Source organism: Drosophila eugracilis, unplaced genomic scaffold (genome assembly GCF_018153835.1).
Source record: "Drosophila eugracilis isolate 14026-0451.02 unplaced genomic scaffold, ASM1815383v1 contig_1781, whole genome shotgun sequence".
Taxonomy (NCBI): domain Eukaryota; kingdom Metazoa; phylum Arthropoda; class Insecta; order Diptera; family Drosophilidae; genus Drosophila; species Drosophila eugracilis.
Window position 1 is genome coordinate 564,230 of NW_024572623.1, and position 16,224 is coordinate 580,453.

Here is a 16,224-nt window from a genome sequence, read left to right on the forward strand (position 1 = left end):
AAATCGCAAATCAATTAAATTAAAGAAATCCTACAAATCTATTAAGAACTATCATAAATAACTTTTTATTTGTTTTGATAACAATTTTTTACTATCGAACCAGTAAGTCGGCAGTTGATAACAGTTTTCATTCAGTACATTCTACTTTCATTCAGCTTTACCGTGGAAATTCCTACAAGAATTAACACTCATTAAATGAATGCCGGGAAAAAATATCCTCTACAAGAAAGTGCTTCTTGGTTTTACCTATTAGATGGCCGTCAGCTGGGTGATGGACAGGGGGACCCACATGAACCATCCAGAACTTGCACTCAGGTTCCAGATGGACTTGCCGTAACTGTCTGTACACCCGGAAGTGCGACTACACTCTCCTCGCGAGGGCGGCCGGAAACAGGTGCTTCGGCAGGGACCAGTCTCTGCCGAAGGTCCTGGCGAATGGTAGTCGGGCGAAGAGAAGACAACTCTAGAAGATCACCCCAATCCAAGGCGGAACAGCCTGCGTCGAAGGATGTGTGGCCGAGGGGGAACTCGGTTCTAAGCAGGCGAACTCTGCGCACCTGTCGACCCGCAGTTTTAGTCCAGACTTCCTGCGGCATCTCGGGCTCTGCCGTGGGCGACCTCCTTTCCCGTGCACTCGTGGGAATCAAATGAATAGTTCAATAGTATATGAGTCAGATGCTGCTCCAGATGCATCACCCAACCAGAACCCTAAAGAACGCTCAGGTCCTGACTTTGTCAGGCTAAGGACTAAGCAAAGGAAGCTGCTGCGAAAGGCGCTCCGAGTAGGACTCACCAGAGAGAAGGCTTTAGTGATAGCACAAGCTGTTCCCATGGCTAAAGGACTCCTGCCTGCTCCTTATGGCATCCAGACCAGTAAACCCTACCCCTACTCTACTTTTCTTAAATGTGTTAAACTCGGTTTTGTTTCGGAGTCGGATGGAACACCCCTGACTACCGAGCAAATGTCCAAGATCAAGGAAGCCATCATCGACGTCGTCGTAGAGCAAGCCGGCAGCAAGAAGCCAAAGTTTGAAGAATGTGTGGATCGAAAAGGCTGGCTCCTTGTCATTTGTTCCAACTCTTCCACTGCAACATGGCTTAAACGAAATTTCTGTCACATTCAAAGCAAGTTAACTTTTAAACTAAAGTTATTGGAGGAGTCAAACCTTCCGAGGAAAAATGTGGTTTGCGGTTACTTTCCAGACAGCCTGTCCACAAGTAATGAAAAGGTCCTAGAAATCATAGCTGCCCAGAATGCAATCTCCACTGCAGAATGGAGGGTTATGAACCGACTGACCCAAGGTGATTATCTACAACTAGTCCTGACAGTGGACAATGAGTCACACCAGACACTGGTGAAGATGAACGGCATCATATCCTACCGATTCGGGAGCTTAAAGTTGAGTATAAAAAGCTCTTCGGTTAGAAAATCAGTTTTAGATGAAGAAGAGGAACCCTCGAATGAAGCACCTCCAGAAGAGACACCCCAAGTGCAAGGGGATGCTCAAAACACTGCTGTGACTGTATTTCAAAAACCACCTATTCAAAATAATGCCCGAATGAACTTCAATTATGGTCAATACTACTACCCATGGAACCAGAATGGAAATGCGTGGAATAATTACAATAATCTTTGGTACCAATGGCATCAGTGGAATCAACAGCAAATGTACAGGTATGATCCTTCTTACCCCAGGGATAATTCATGGAACTTTAGGCCTAATGGATTCTATGGACCAAATGCGTGTTATCAAAGTGACATGAGTGTTAGACCTCCACCTATGCCTTGAAAGAACTTAAGGATAAATCAAGTAAGTTGTTATTTTAAGGATACTTAAACATATATCTCTTATCATAGCTATTTGTGATTGTTATTAAACTCTTTGGACTAACAAGATTTATTTTCAGGAATTTTGTAGTTAAGGGTAAAACAGAGAACAGCAAAGTGACTCCGAGGATATGGCAACATGAGGTATTTAGAATTTTTAGTGAGTAGACATTCATACAGGACTCTTCCCACTTCCACTTCCGAAATGGACTCTTTTAACCTATAACACAAGACTTTTGCTTACAGCATCCGATACAATCCAAAACAGTAACACTGGTTACACTAAAAACAGAACAAGAACTCAGAAAGCATGCGGTCTTAAGCTGAAGTTCCTTGGCTAATGGTAATATAATGTAATTATGGGATGTGATTCTATGCAACAAGCCTCTCCTCAAAATCTAGAATTTGATTATAGAAAGACCAAAATGAGATGATGAGGGGTAGGTCTGTGCCATTGAAATCTGGCTAAAAAGTAAGGGGTTTTAATAAGTACGTGCCATAAAGCTCTCCTGGGTATTCGAATATCAACTTTTCCGTGCACGCTCCTTGCGCTAATTAAATCTAATGCAACCTGTAATAAATTCGCTTGTCGCACTTTTCCGGCCGTGCGAATCAACCCTTTTTTTCGCGAGTTCGCTTTGCATATTCTGGCGGCAAATTGCCCTGCTGCCATTCAGCCTTATCATCTACAGCATCCTGAATCCTGTACCTGCTGGAGTCACCCTTGTAGATCCTCCGATTCCCTCGCGATTTGGCGAACAAAGCAATTTGCTGGCAGCCACGCGATTCAATTTTCGCCAAAATATTCGGCATAATAGTAAAGTTTTATGCGAATTCCGCTGGCAGAACATCCGTTTCCGCCTTGAAAAACCAAGGGTTAGCTCTGGGTCACCTCCTTCCAACCATCTAGCCATCTAGCCATCCAACCATCCGCCACCCCTCACCTCACTTCAGATTGACAATCAGCATGCGGTCTCATATCCGCTGGAAGAGCAAACAAAAGCAGGGAAAACTTTCACTTATGCGATATTGCGAAACTATTGGGCTGCGCAACCCGTTGACACAAATCGCACTAAATCAAAAATTATACTTTGGCCAAATAAAACGAAAGGATGCCTCGCAGGAAGTCTCTACACCCTGTGGCCATAAATCTCATCTAGTCAAATATTGAATTACGCCGGATGAGGAAAGGGTTCGCTGGCGACTTGCAGATCCAATTTAGTGGGTCAGAAGGATATGGCACATCCCCTTGCCATAGCCACCACACCATATAGTGTGTGACATTTTCCCGGCCATTCCCGCTTTGTTCTGTTTATTTAATAAAAATTTGAAGTTATGAGTGCTCAAAGGGTCGTTTATGCGTCGATAATGAATAGTTATGGCCGTTCGAGGGGTCTGATCCGTAATGCTTTGTTTGGGTCGCTTATAATGCAATTTATGCATGTTTATGTTCGAGTAGTTATGGGCTGCTTGGGGTGACACAATGGGTTAAGAGCTCGCCATTCTTTATATTCCATTTTATTGACAAAAACACGCCCGTTGCCAATGAAAAACAAAACATACTTAGGTGAGTGAAACATACAATTTTAAAACTACATATTTAACTAATTTCAGGCGCTTAGAAAATACCTCCAAATCTCAGAACAACACCTACAAAATAATCTGTAATATCGGGAAATATTTTCAGTTTGCCTGCTTTACCACAAAAACCATCTAGAATAAACATATTTATACAAAAACAACATGACAAGATGTTTTAATTAAATACTCGCCTAGTTAATTCTCTTTAAAATATTATATTCCCTCAACATCAATACAGATTAATTACGGCTCAAGGTATATAAGCACCTATGAATAGCAACATCGATTCAGCTGTTTTGGGTTTTTCATAGAGCAGCCGGGGGTTCACTTTTCGATTCATCAACGAGCTCGCCTTTGGTAAAATCCAAGCTGATAAGAACCCCCGATGTCATGATCATCGGGACTTCGTTGTATTTACTCGAAATCTCAAACATTTAATCACGAGCCATCCCCGCCAAAGCTTCAGTCTTAATTCAACTCTCAGCTTAAGAGCAATACCCGCGGATTATATAACTATCGAAATGGAATACTTCAAGTTCTACTGGCTTCTGCTCGTAGTAATGCTCTTCGTTTGCCCGGAAAATGCCTACGCAGCTCCCAAAAGAAAATCCAAGCCAAGGTTCTCGCTTCCTAAGATCAACATAAATATCCACCATAATAGTAAGTACTTAAATATTGTTTTTAAGGGAATTAAACTTATTAATATATAACTTATTCCCATTTTAGATATCCGCATTGGCTAGTGGACTTAGTATTTAGTAGTTATAGTGTAGTTGAGTAGCTTAAAGATGATTACTTTAACTTAGTAACATGTTCAGCCATTATATGGTCTATTAAAATATATAAACTTACTTAATTTAAACTTATTAAACATCAAAAAATAAACAATAGCTGTGCTTACTAGCAATACATACCTAGCTACAGATTTTTCTTCATTTGCGATAAGAAGCTTCGGCAGCCAAGTAAATATTTGAAACACTTTCCAGCTGAAAATTAAGGAAACCTTGCAAAATGAAAGTAACTTAACTTATGTCTCTATAAGGAAATTCCTTAATTTCAAAGACTTAACCCTTCTCAACCCAAGAACAACGTTTAAATGCAAAACTTGTGCATAACTCACTGGCTTTCCAATCTTGTTAACGATTCGGTATGCTAATTAAATTCTTGCCAATGCAGGCAGGAAAAACAAGTGGCCCGAAAGGATGCCGAGGAAATTTTCACTTTCGCTGGTCTGAGATAGGAAAAAATCTGCCGGGAAATTAACACCCGACCCGTAAAAGGTTTCCCCCAGCAATTTGGAACTGATCCTGTGCCGCAAGAAGGACCAACTTTTGGCTGTGAATTTATGGGTATTCTGGTACAGTGGAGCTGGGGATGCAGTTGCTCTTATCTGGCTGAAATATTAACGGTTTAGGCTTAATTACAAATGGTGACGTTGCCCGAGGACTCCAAATTAACTGCCAGGACTTCGGCTTTTCTGAGGACATTGCTACGTAGATGGGGCAGCCATTAGGGTAATTATTTACAACAATTTCAAATTTTACACATGAACAAGCTGTGGCACAATCAAAAATGGCGCCACAAAATGTTTTGCATGCACTTTCCATGTTTCGTGTTTCGGTTTCAGTTTTGTTTGTTTCAGTTTTTGGCTTTTGGCTTTGTTTTTCAAGGGCTGCGGCTCATAAATTACGAAAGTGCGGGCTGTAAATCACAGGATCACCCCTTTTCCGTTCCGTGTGGCTCCCGGCGAATTGTCCATGTAAATTTCGAAATTTTCAACAATTTGCAACACTCTTTCTTTCTCTTTTTTTTTTTGTGTTTTGGCCAACGAACACGTGGCCAGAAACAAGGGGCGGGGGTAGTGTGAACAGAATCCTTTGAGGGCTGGTGCATAAATTTCAATTAAAATTGAAAAGCCATGAAAAATAAAATCCCCCACAGGGACCAAAGTGATAACCATGAAAAGTTTTTCCATGGACTGTTTGGGCTTTGGCGGGGGGGCATTTTAATTGTGGACAGCAGCAGGTGCAGGCATGCATGAAAGTGGCCCAGAACGGCGGACAGGGCCAACAGTTTTTCAATTAAAACTCGAAAATATTTCCAATAATTGCCGAATAAGTGAAACTTTGTCAAGCAGCCCCGAAAGGGTTGCAACATGCCTCCGAGGAATGTCAATGGAGTGTGGATTCTGGTCACTCTGATGGATGTCACACATCATCGATTAAAAGGGGGTAGACTGGACATCCTTCATGGGAAGGAATTCGTTCCTAAAAAAGTCTTTTTATATTTAATATTAACCCCTTAAAGTAAATCATTTTAAACTGAAATCCACAGTGGACAGTGCCCACTTCATCGACATATTTCACACTTCAGCAGATCGCAGTTTTTCCCAAGGCATCCATCATCCTATCCCCTCAGTCAGGACCCACTTCCGATACTCATCTGCAATCAGCTTTATTCCGGCGACAAATGTCAAAACTATAAGCTGACACTAAACCATTGAGGCACTTCAGCAGCTAACGGTAAACAGCTAGTAACAAACATCGAATACAAAATCCCCAACCCCTAAGTTACTAGACAATGAGGGTGACTGGTCACCCCTGTCCTGTCCGAAATTGCTCTTTAACTTGCAACAGCGAGCGGTTAACAAGCGACGCGTGCCGCATCCTGTTTTCACACGCCACAAAGCTCAAGTACAGTTGCCGCACAGTACAGTTTCGTCTAAGGGGCGGGACTGTACTGGTGACAACGCTACATAACCTCACAATGAGCCATGACATAATTCACTTCCTGCCGCATCATCAGCGAGGGACATCCCCAATAACTCGGTTTAAAGTCGCATAACTCTCGAATTAAAGTGACCATGCGACAATTTTCAATTTCCACATTGTCCATAAATCAAATTGCGTTTACAATGAGTTGGCCAGAGGGCATTCGCAGTGGAAACTGGGCGGGGTTAGGCACATGGGTGAGGGTTCAAAGTAGTACCTTTTGATGGGTTTATTGAAAAACTGTCCTGAATTTGTTGAGTTTCATGTACCCTGTGCTTGAAAGGGAACAATAGTTAAGAGATGAAGTTGGAAAACAATAACAAGGGGAAGGGGAGTTGGAAAACTAATAAATATTTTTCAAGAACACATTAAGAAGAGGTTAGCATATCGATGTAGCACTGTAACAAAATAGCATATAAAAAGATATAAGGGTATTTAAAACTTCGAATATCTCTGGAATCCTTCCCCCGTAATATGCTTGTTTTCAGGTTTTTTGTTCCTTGGTTTTTTGGGTGGTTCGGTGTTGACATACCAGAGATAAGCAGGCAGAGTAGGTCCTGTACCATGTGTCACAGTTATGAGCATCTGCAATCCAATTTAATCAGAGCTGTTGGCAAATGGCCCGCCTCTGACCGAATTTTGGGGCAAAAACACAGCAAATAATCGCATTAGGGCCTTCGGGAAAAACCCGCAGACAATGGCTATGTGGCATGTGTCAAAATTTTCACATCGATAAGAGAGATCTAAGGACCGCAGAGCACATGTGTGGGCCAATTTGAAACATGATTAGCAGCGAATCGGAGAGTGGCAAGTTTTGAAATTCAATTTTTAAATTGGCCCTGGAATTTTCCTCCCTAAGTAACCACCAAGGCACCAGCACCAAGGGATTTTGGGCTGGGCCATAAATCTGGAAAAAGTCTTAACATGTCAGCGACACTTTCCCCAAACAAGGTCCAACTTTATTCAAATGCCAGGAAGCAACAGGAAGGGCCTGACGAAGAATTCCGAGTCGGACTTTCTTAATGTCTACAAATTCCTTTCGGCAAATCCAATACAAAGCCCACTGACTTTGATTTATCACGGCGGGGCGTGGTATTTTTAATTTACAAGCCCGTGGAGTTGCCCCAAACCATCTCTTAACCCTTTGAGACCGCCTGTCTGCATAATTATGTCCGTGTGCCCGCAAATTTATGGACCTGCCAACGTCTTACTCCTGCAGCTCCTGGACTTTCACTTTGTCAAATGGGGTTTCCTTGTAATTGGCTTCGGTCTTGGTCTCTACTTAGTTGGGATTTGTTTGGCTCGGACTTATATGGTGGTCAAGTGGTCATCCGGACCTCGGTTGTTTATTAATTTGTGGTGGGATTTTACACAAATTTCTGATAGTTTCTAAAAACTGAGTGAGAAAATCATTCTAAGGACTCATCATAAACAAATTGCCTGACAAAACTTATTCCTCCACTTGAGAATTGAAACCCGCACTCCCGGGGAAAACCACAAATGATGACTGCATCAAGTGAGGTTGAGTTTGAGGGAACGGGGATGACAACAGCATGACAATCCTGAAGAGCAATTCCTGTAAAATTCTATGACTTCGTAACTAATTAGCGCAGCCCATAAAAACAATGAAGGCAGCGCAGAGAAAGGCGGGGAAAGTCACCCTCTTGGAAAACCCATCCTCACCACTTTCCTAATGAAGTTTGACGTGCTGATGTGCGGTGACGTTGACGAGGAGGAGGATTCCCAGGATTTTCAGGAGCGGAGAATTGGCAGTCAACAAGTGAAAGTCAGCCCGCGGTGAAACCCAATGATGATGCCCCTCAGGATGATGCTGTTTTGAGTTGTGAACTGTGACGAAGGACTTTGTTGAGGGGCCATAAAATGCATAAAAATTAAAAACGTGTTAAAATGCTCAAGAAAAACTCGCGCAATCTTTTTAATGAGCTCTTAATGAGGCTGCCGGACCAAATCAAGAAGCTAAAAAACAAGCAACCGAGCTGAACCGAAAATAATTTGCGTCTCGTTTGCTTGGTGGCGCAACTTAAAAAATCGTAAATTATGGACAAATTTTTAATGAAAAAAACTTCATTCCGGCATATGCTCCAGGTCGCCACCCCCTTTTCCAAGCCCCGGATTTTCGATCCATATCTGTGTGTGACTTTTGTTGCTGCCCATAAATTATGTAAATTTCCATTCGAAATTCAAAATTAAAAAAAAAATGTATAGAAATGGAATCCCGAATGGTGTATAAAAAACCGCTGTCCTGCTGGCTGTAATAAGGGTGAAAGGTCAGAGAGGGCTAGGGGGCGTGGCTGGTAAACATCATAAAAGTGAGAAATATGCCTCTTATTTTGTATTTTGTAATTTGTTTTGTAATTTTGCGCCTTTTTGTTCTGAAATATGAGTAAAAAATTGCCACATTTACCCAAAAACAAAAGCAGAGGGGGAAATGCGACGCCGGGTAAATGGATTTTTCATTCGATTTTTATTCCCTCACCACCGTTCGTGGGAATCCCCATTTCCCGGGCTTAACCCGCACTAAGTCTGCGAGTTTTCTTCCTTATTTTCCTTGATTCTCAACTGTACAAATTGAACGAGACAGGCTGCAAGTTTTCCAGGAAAAGATGCATAGATACGTAGATACTTTTCGGTATCGCATAAATTAAGGAGGCATTCGCGGAGGGACTGGGACTGGGAGTCAGACATATGCAAAGGCGTGACTACCGAGACTCAGGTGAAATTTATTGGAGCGAAGGAGTCCAACACGAACGTGCTACACTCAACTGCAGGGTTGATTAAATTGGAATTTAAGTTGTATCAACTAAGCTTTTAGACTTTTCTTATCAGTTTTAGGAGTATCTATAAGTATGCTACAAAATATTTTCAATCTGAAAGATAGATTACTTTAGTATTAAGAACTCTCCCTATTTACTGTATACTTTTAGTCAGCTTTACAACTTTAACAAACTAAAAATATATTTTATAAAATATAAAAGAATGTAAGAGATACTTTAAGTCTTTGTAGTCCAGTGTAATTAGCTGACGGCTGCTGTAAGAAGTCGACTGCAAGTTCTTTTCTGGCTGCGCTTAATTTTTAATGCGGGCCGTGAAATTTATTGGGCCGCCACAAATTTGAGTTAATCTGCGACTTGCCAACGGGCTTAACAGTGCTGGGAGAGACTGTACTTTACAACGGAGAAGGATTCCTGAATGAGGAGTGGGTTTTCCTCTTTTATACGTGTACTCCACAAAAGGAGTCATTCAAGGATGGGGTGGAGTACTTCCCTGCGACAGACTCATTTAAAGTCCCAACTGAAATCAACGCTGATTTAATTTCAACTGTCAGGGGTTAAGGAGTTGGCCCGTAGAAGGGTAAGAGGTGTGATAAGTGCTTTTCAATGCGATGCGCGACAGGATCTGGTTCCAGGACTTACAGTTTGGCCCTGCATTCCGAGTGGGACATTCCTCGGTGCTGCCATCAATCAATTGGCCGGCTAACGAGTGGCATGTCCTGTGAGTTTTGTGGGTCCTGTACATCGCCATGTGTGTGTTCTTGTGGGTAGCCTTGTAAAGGGACTGAGCACGTAATCCCGCTTTGTCGTGGCTGGTTTTCACTCATCCAGCGCTTCATTCCAATCATTGACAGTTGACCAAGAAGGATGGCCTTCGAAATGGGTCTGGGTTGGAGTAGTAATAGGATGTAGGGATCGAGGGCGCTATAAGCGGGGAGATAGGAGAACCCTAACTTAGGAGCAGCTGATGAAAACGCTTCTGGAAAATCAAATTAAACTTCTAGGGTAAAACCATTTGGATGATAGACTTAAGATCCATACTGTAGTATATAGTAAAGCCTCTTCTCTGATTTAGAAAATCTATTCTAATAGATGCCCCTTATAGATATTTATTTTCTGTGTACTAGAACTACCCCTTTTTTTGGGGAAGTGGAGACTCGAAATTGCGTCGCTTAGCCAGGACAACACCATAAATATTTATTAATGGAATTAACTGAGCTGGCAGAATTCAAATTGAAATATCAACGCAGTAATTAAAATTCATGCTGAGCTCCTCTCGAGGGGTGGTGCTCCCTGCGATACCAACTCCCGCTTCCCCCTCCTAAGCGATGATATACGAGCAGAAGGGTTTTTTTCGGCCCATTTGCATATGTCTTGCCTCTGGAATGATGGCCTTAATTGTGGCCATAACGTGTTGTGTGTGTGGTAAGCCATGTGCCGAGGCTGGAGCCCGCGTGTGTGGTTAAGTGGTTTTCCAGGTCGCCTAAAACGCCATCTAAAAATCCACCCACTATCCTTTCGAACGAAAAGTGGCGCTCATTTTAATGAGCAACAAATTCAATTTCAACTTTTGTGCTTCTTTGTTCCCGAAAATTAATTCATTTGCAATTCAAGGCCTTCAATTGCGTTTGTGTTTGGCTTGGCTGTCGAGGGGGTGGACGTTTATCTCCTGGGAACTGGCGATTATTTGGTTAACTCAAATTTATGCTGCCAGATCATGAGCCCCGCTTTTCAATTTTCCACACATAAATCAAGCGTTCTCTGACAGCAGCAAATGCAAATCAAGTATCTGACTTTTTGATATCAAATTGGGGCTAAATGGCGAAGGAAATTTCTCTTAAATAGAAAATGTAAGCCATGTCCAGCTTGTTTCTTTTTTCAAATATTTATATCCCGGTTCTCCTTTCAAACGATGTGCTAATGCGATACTAGCGATGAAAATTAGGATGAGCATAGTGACAGAGGGTGGGATGAGGAAGCTGAGGGATGTATCTGAGCAAGCCATTGTTAAAATTCCAACAGCTGTCCTCGTAAATCAAAATTATGAGTTTTCAATGAAAGCTCCGCTGAATGGAAACTTTTTAACGGCCATTTGATGAATGCTAAAAACCAATAAGGGACAGGGAAATTTATAACTATTACTTACGCACGATTAAATAATCAGAAAAATAGAGATACAAAGCATGGGGGTAAGGGGCAGCTTTCTTTGTTGCAAATTGCAGGCATTTGATGGGCTTAAACCCTTTGCAGCAACGCAGGGGAAGATGGAGCCTAATGAGGCAGCCATAAAAACCGAAATGGAACCATCAAAATATGGCAGAACTTTCGGCCTGACAAATGGGCGAGACTTAGTTCGAGGGCGTGACAAAAATCCAATCAAGTTGTATAAATATTCAGGATCAGCACTTTGGGGCAGAAAAACTAATATAGAAATTAGGTGTGTAATGTGCTGAGCGGGCCATAAATATTTCCTATTCCCGATTCGCATCGCTGGAGGAATATTTGCAAAATGTTTCCACAACACTGAACTGAAGTGTATGAAGAGGGTGACTTGTCCAAGGAGGGGACTGTCCACTGTCCAGTGTCCGTTTCAAGTGTTTGCCACATCTGACATTTGTCATCATGATTCGGCCATAAATACAAACTGCGCTGCAAATAAATAAACATTTCCCGAAATTGTTTTGGGAAGTGGAAAGAGAAGAATGCTTTCCAAAAGGGATTGATTTTGATAAACGATTACTATTAATATTATAGGAAAAATAACAGGCAATGAGTCTAGAGTTTTATTCTTTCAAAAGTATAGAAGAAAAGAGTCTCACCTATCCATATTACATCCTATTACACCTTTAAAACCTTTTATTAATCTCAGCTTAAGCAATTTAAATTTCATAATGACAGCCTCCTTCCCCATACCTTTACCCTTCCTGGAGATTCTCTCATCTTGCAACAAAGTCTGCCTTTGATGTGTGTGCCCTCTTGATGGCATATCAAATGTGGAACTATCGATATGGATGGATGATATGCATATGGGAACACATCCTTCGCCTTGGCAAACAAACAAGTTAACGCAATTAAGAGTCCTTGCCGAGGAACTTAATTAAGAATGCCGCCTGCCAAGAAATTTGTCAATGGCAACCGAGTCGAGCAGCCGCAAAAGGCAAACACATCAATCGCCGGAGGAAACGGGAAACCCTTGCCACGGGACGCTCCTTGCCAAGGATACGTGGAACTATTCTAATGCGGTTGGTGTTGCAATTAAATTAACATAAACTTCGGTACCAGCCAGGACACGTTTTCCACTCTTTTTAGCCCAAAAATGTAGACTTAAGAAGGGGTTGGGCTTGGGATTGGGGGTGAGTATGGTGGTAAACTCCCCTCCTTCGGCACTGAGAGAAAATATAAATTTTAAGTTGATATCTAACTTAAGTTCCATCCACAGTTCTAGAACTGATTTCTCCCAGTATAGGCACATGCAAATCGGTCCTTGGGAAGCCCCAATTTGATTGACGCCGCACGAAGCGTTAATAACTTTAGCAACGCCTTTGTCCTGCGGCGGACTTTGATGATGACTACGATGATTATGACGAGCCAGTGGACGGGGAACTTGGGATGGAAATGAGGCGGAGTTCTTAGTTCCAGTTCCTTGATGGCGATGATGACGCACTATCAGCAATCACTATAATTGCATAGTTTATCCGCGTGTGCGTTTGTTTGCTTTTAATAGAGCTGCTCTATTTGTTTACTATTTAAACCCGCTTTTCCCTTTTGCCGTCAGCAGATGTCCCGGCTGTCACGCAACCCAATTATTTCCCCCAAACTCGTGTAACTGTTAATTGGCAGAGCGTCTCCCGGGCATCCTGCATGTCCTGAATGTCCTGGGTGCGCCAGTTCTAGTTGCCCAAGCCCTTCAGATAGTTCTCCCTGCACCCACAAGCTGAGATTGCTTTTCCCCGCCGAAAGGGTTACGATTAGTTGTAGTTTTAGTTTTCCGTCGCCAAGGGGCTCTTCTTAATCTCCGCGCAGATGAAAAGTAAATAGAAAATTGTATTGCCCAGAAAAATCAAATTAAGAGGGGACTTGGATGAAATTATCATTATGGGGAAAGGGGTTACTAACTCCCAAAAGAGTTAAATAGGAAAAGGAAGTACTTACCAACTTTAAAAATAAGTTCATAATCTTAATCATATCAAAATATATTGCATTTGGACTATAACTTGCAACATTCTTTATCAATCTCTCGAGTTTCAATCTTTAGATTTGCAATTCAAGACTTAAAGACTCCCAGCGGAGAAACTGAAATGGAAAAAGCAAAACGCTTTCTCCCGTCGAAGCGTAAAAGTAGCTCTTGTCTTATTTTTCTGTTTCAGATACTTGGCTGCATATGATTTATGGGGCAGACAGGCAGGCAGTGGAGGAGAGAGGGGAGAGATTTACGAGTCCTTCACACACAGGATATTCGCCATCAGGCAGCAGGATGGGAATGCAAATCGCGCACGCATGAAGTGAGTCCAGGAAGTGGGGAATTACCTCCTCAATCGGGAGACAAGAGGTTTTTCAAAAAGAGGAACAGGTCCTTTAAAAGTTTGCAATCCTCTAAGGAGAACTTTAAGGACAAAAGCAGGGAAAATCCTTAGTAATTTACAGCTTAGCAAGGACTTATGTTGCTTAAGTAAGAAAGATAAGAACAAGCATAAATTGTCCTGCCTAATTGACCCATCTTTAGACCGTTAAACTCCCTTGCCACATCTAATTTGCCTTAACAGTTAGCCTTATATCCATTAGGCATTATCGAGGGCCATAAAACCGGTGATGGGAAAATCATCTGCCAAAGGAAATAACAGTCGATGGCCCCAGGACATGCATCCTGTTGTCACATGCTATCAAAATCATAAAACTATCCGCCCGGCGACTCCTTTGTGCGCTAATAGACTTGCCAGGATCCTTTTCGCGTTTTTGCCAATTTCGCTTTTCCGTCCGAGGAAATCATTTCTGTTGTATCGAATCTTTTGTTGCTTCCTCTTTGGCTTTTTGTCTCTGTTCCTGCCAGACGGAAAGTCTGATTCCTGAGTGTCCTTAAGTGCAGTCTGCCTTGACTTTCCAGAAAACCAGACCAGAACTGATGGGCTGGGATGTGGGCTACTACAGAGATTAGTGTCCAATAGCGATGACATCTCCAAGAGGCGGAACAGAAGGATGTACTCGTACAGGATAAAGATACGAAAAAAGGAAACAAAACTCGTTTAAGCTGAAATAATAAACGAATAAAAAAGGCGATCCCCTTCCTCCCCCTGCTGCACTTGAAAGTGTCACAACAAGTAAACAGAAACCCCCCAACGAACTCACTAATAACTCAGACCAGAGTAAATGGGAAAATCAAATAAAAACAAGTTAAAACTTCCGTGAAAAAGCGAAGAAATGAAACGAAAACAACAACAATTAGAAATCGCGGAAGGACGAGACCCTCCTGCTCGTATTTTTAAGCAGTCGAGTAATTACACATTTAATTGCTATGGGCCAGGACTCTTTCTGAGAGGGCAGTCGGGTAAAAAAAATATGTAAAAAATTACTTAAAATTCAGACATAATGAAAACTGTTCGGGGAATTATGCTAATACACTATACAGAAAACCAACGCCGTGCTAAGGAGGTCCTGGAGTCCTTTTCCTGTTCCTTTTCCTGCATTTCGTCCGGCTTTTCTCCCATTACGTGTCCTGTTTCTTTAAAAAGCAAAAGTGGAAAGAAGGAAAATGTTGACGGAAAGTGAAAGTTCGATTTATGCAGCTACAAATTCACTTAGCTATGCAGAGTGTCCTGCGCCTTTCACCACCCGAAATGCTCCTTGATGTACGCACATTTTTGGTTCCATTTATTAGGTTTTCCTTGCAACTTCCTGGGTGGCAAGGTCCAACCCCTCGGGCCCATTGATTCATGGCGTATTTTTTTAGCGCGCATTTTGCCTGAATTTGTAATTAGCCACGGGGTAATCAAAGGGGATGGGGTGGCTCTCAAACCGGAGAGGGTAAAGAGTCCTCAAAAAATGTTGTAGGGTTCAAAAGGTTGATTTCTCGATTTAGCTGTTGATTAGTTGGGGGGTTCTGGGGGTTATAGGGTTAACTAAAAGGATCGGAATCATAAGAGAAGAATAACTAATTTTAAGGTAAACAAACTAAATACCATATTAATACCTTTTAAGTCCATTAAAAACAATCATTTGGATAATTTAAATTTTGTTTTTAACTCTCCTTTAAGTTCTTTCAATACCTCTTGATTCCAGGGTATCTCTCAGTCTCATTCCCCCTCCTGACTAATTAGCTTAAACTCTTCTTACGCTCATTGCCCTTGCTCCCCCCGGCAGTTGATTTGTGTAAACATTTTTAATTATGAATGCGCTGCGTTGTAATGACTTGATATCTTTGTGTTTGGCCATCGACTTTATCCGAGCTCCTTTCGGGGAAATGCTAATCCAGCTCCTGGACATTGGCGGCCAGTTGTTGGATTCCCACGTTGGGCTTACGTTTCCAGCTTATCGACATCCGCCAGATCCGCCACTCCACCCACTTTATACTGCCGAATTAAATGATTAATAAAAGTTATCGTGAAATGGAAAGGAAGCGAGTCAAATTTGTCGCCAAACAAGGAAGATGCCATGGATCCTTGGTGACAATATTAATTTCTGCCCGAACTGCGCATTAACATTTTCCAGGGAAAATCCTGGGAAGACGACTGGGTCACGCCCCCATTCAAATTGTGGCATAAACATGCAGTTTTAGCCCACATTTATGACACTCGAAACGCGTGTCCCGGCCATAAGGCCATGGATCAAATTGTATAATATTAATTTCTAATTGCATAAATTTTTCCTCGTTACTGGGGAGTTATCCTGTTCTCCTGTGTCGTTCCTATATCTCTTTTCCATTTACGATTTTTGTCTGGCTCGTAAAAACTAAAGCGCTCCAAGGTGTTTCGTGATGTGTTTTTATTTGCCGGTCGCTGTGCCGCACAAATAAAAATAAAAGCACCCATCAAATGTCGAGTTAAAATGTTTTATTATTTCACTTTATGCCCGTCAAACGACGTGAGTTTCGACCAGGAACACAAACACAACCGGGAGAACAGGATGTGGCCGGGGTTTTTGAGGTTCGGGAAGACAATTGCCAAATGGTTTATTGTTTTTGCGGCTGCTCTGTGGAGCGTTGATAAGTCCACCGATTTGGGCTCTGTGTTTGATGATGTCGCTGCTGGATAAACAGGAT

At 42.1% G+C, this 16,224-nt stretch overlaps 2 protein-coding genes across 3 annotated transcripts; both read left to right on the plus strand.

The window, feature by feature from the left end:
• Window positions 1-629: 629 nt before the first annotated feature.
• LOC108111437 lies at window positions 630-3,758 on the plus strand. 2 transcript variants are annotated; one of them, XR_001772590.2, is made up of 3 exons: window positions 630-1,811; window positions 1,909-1,972; window positions 3,648-3,758. XR_001772590.2 is itself a non-coding variant. In XM_017220906.2 (2 exons), exon 1 carries the CDS (start codon window positions 648-650, stop codon window positions 1,788-1,790), a length of 1,143 nt encoding a protein of 380 aa, XP_017076395.2. In that variant the 5' UTR covers window positions 630-647; the 3' UTR covers window positions 1,791-1,811; window positions 1,897-3,570. The 2 variants fall into 2 exon arrangements, 1 of the variants encoding a protein (XP_017076395.2); XM_017220906.2 differs by lacking the exon at window positions 3,648-3,758 and having other exon boundaries at window positions 1,897-3,570.
• A 166-nt stretch (window positions 3,759-3,924) lies between these two features.
• LOC108111439 lies at window positions 3,925-4,326 on the plus strand. Its single transcript, XM_017220907.2, has 2 exons — window positions 3,925-4,069; window positions 4,136-4,326. Exons 1-2 carry the CDS (start codon window positions 3,931-3,933, stop codon window positions 4,150-4,152), a joined length of 156 nt encoding a protein of 51 aa, XP_017076396.1. The 5' UTR covers window positions 3,925-3,930; the 3' UTR covers window positions 4,153-4,326.
• The last annotated feature ends 11,898 nt before the right edge of the window (window positions 4,327-16,224 follow it).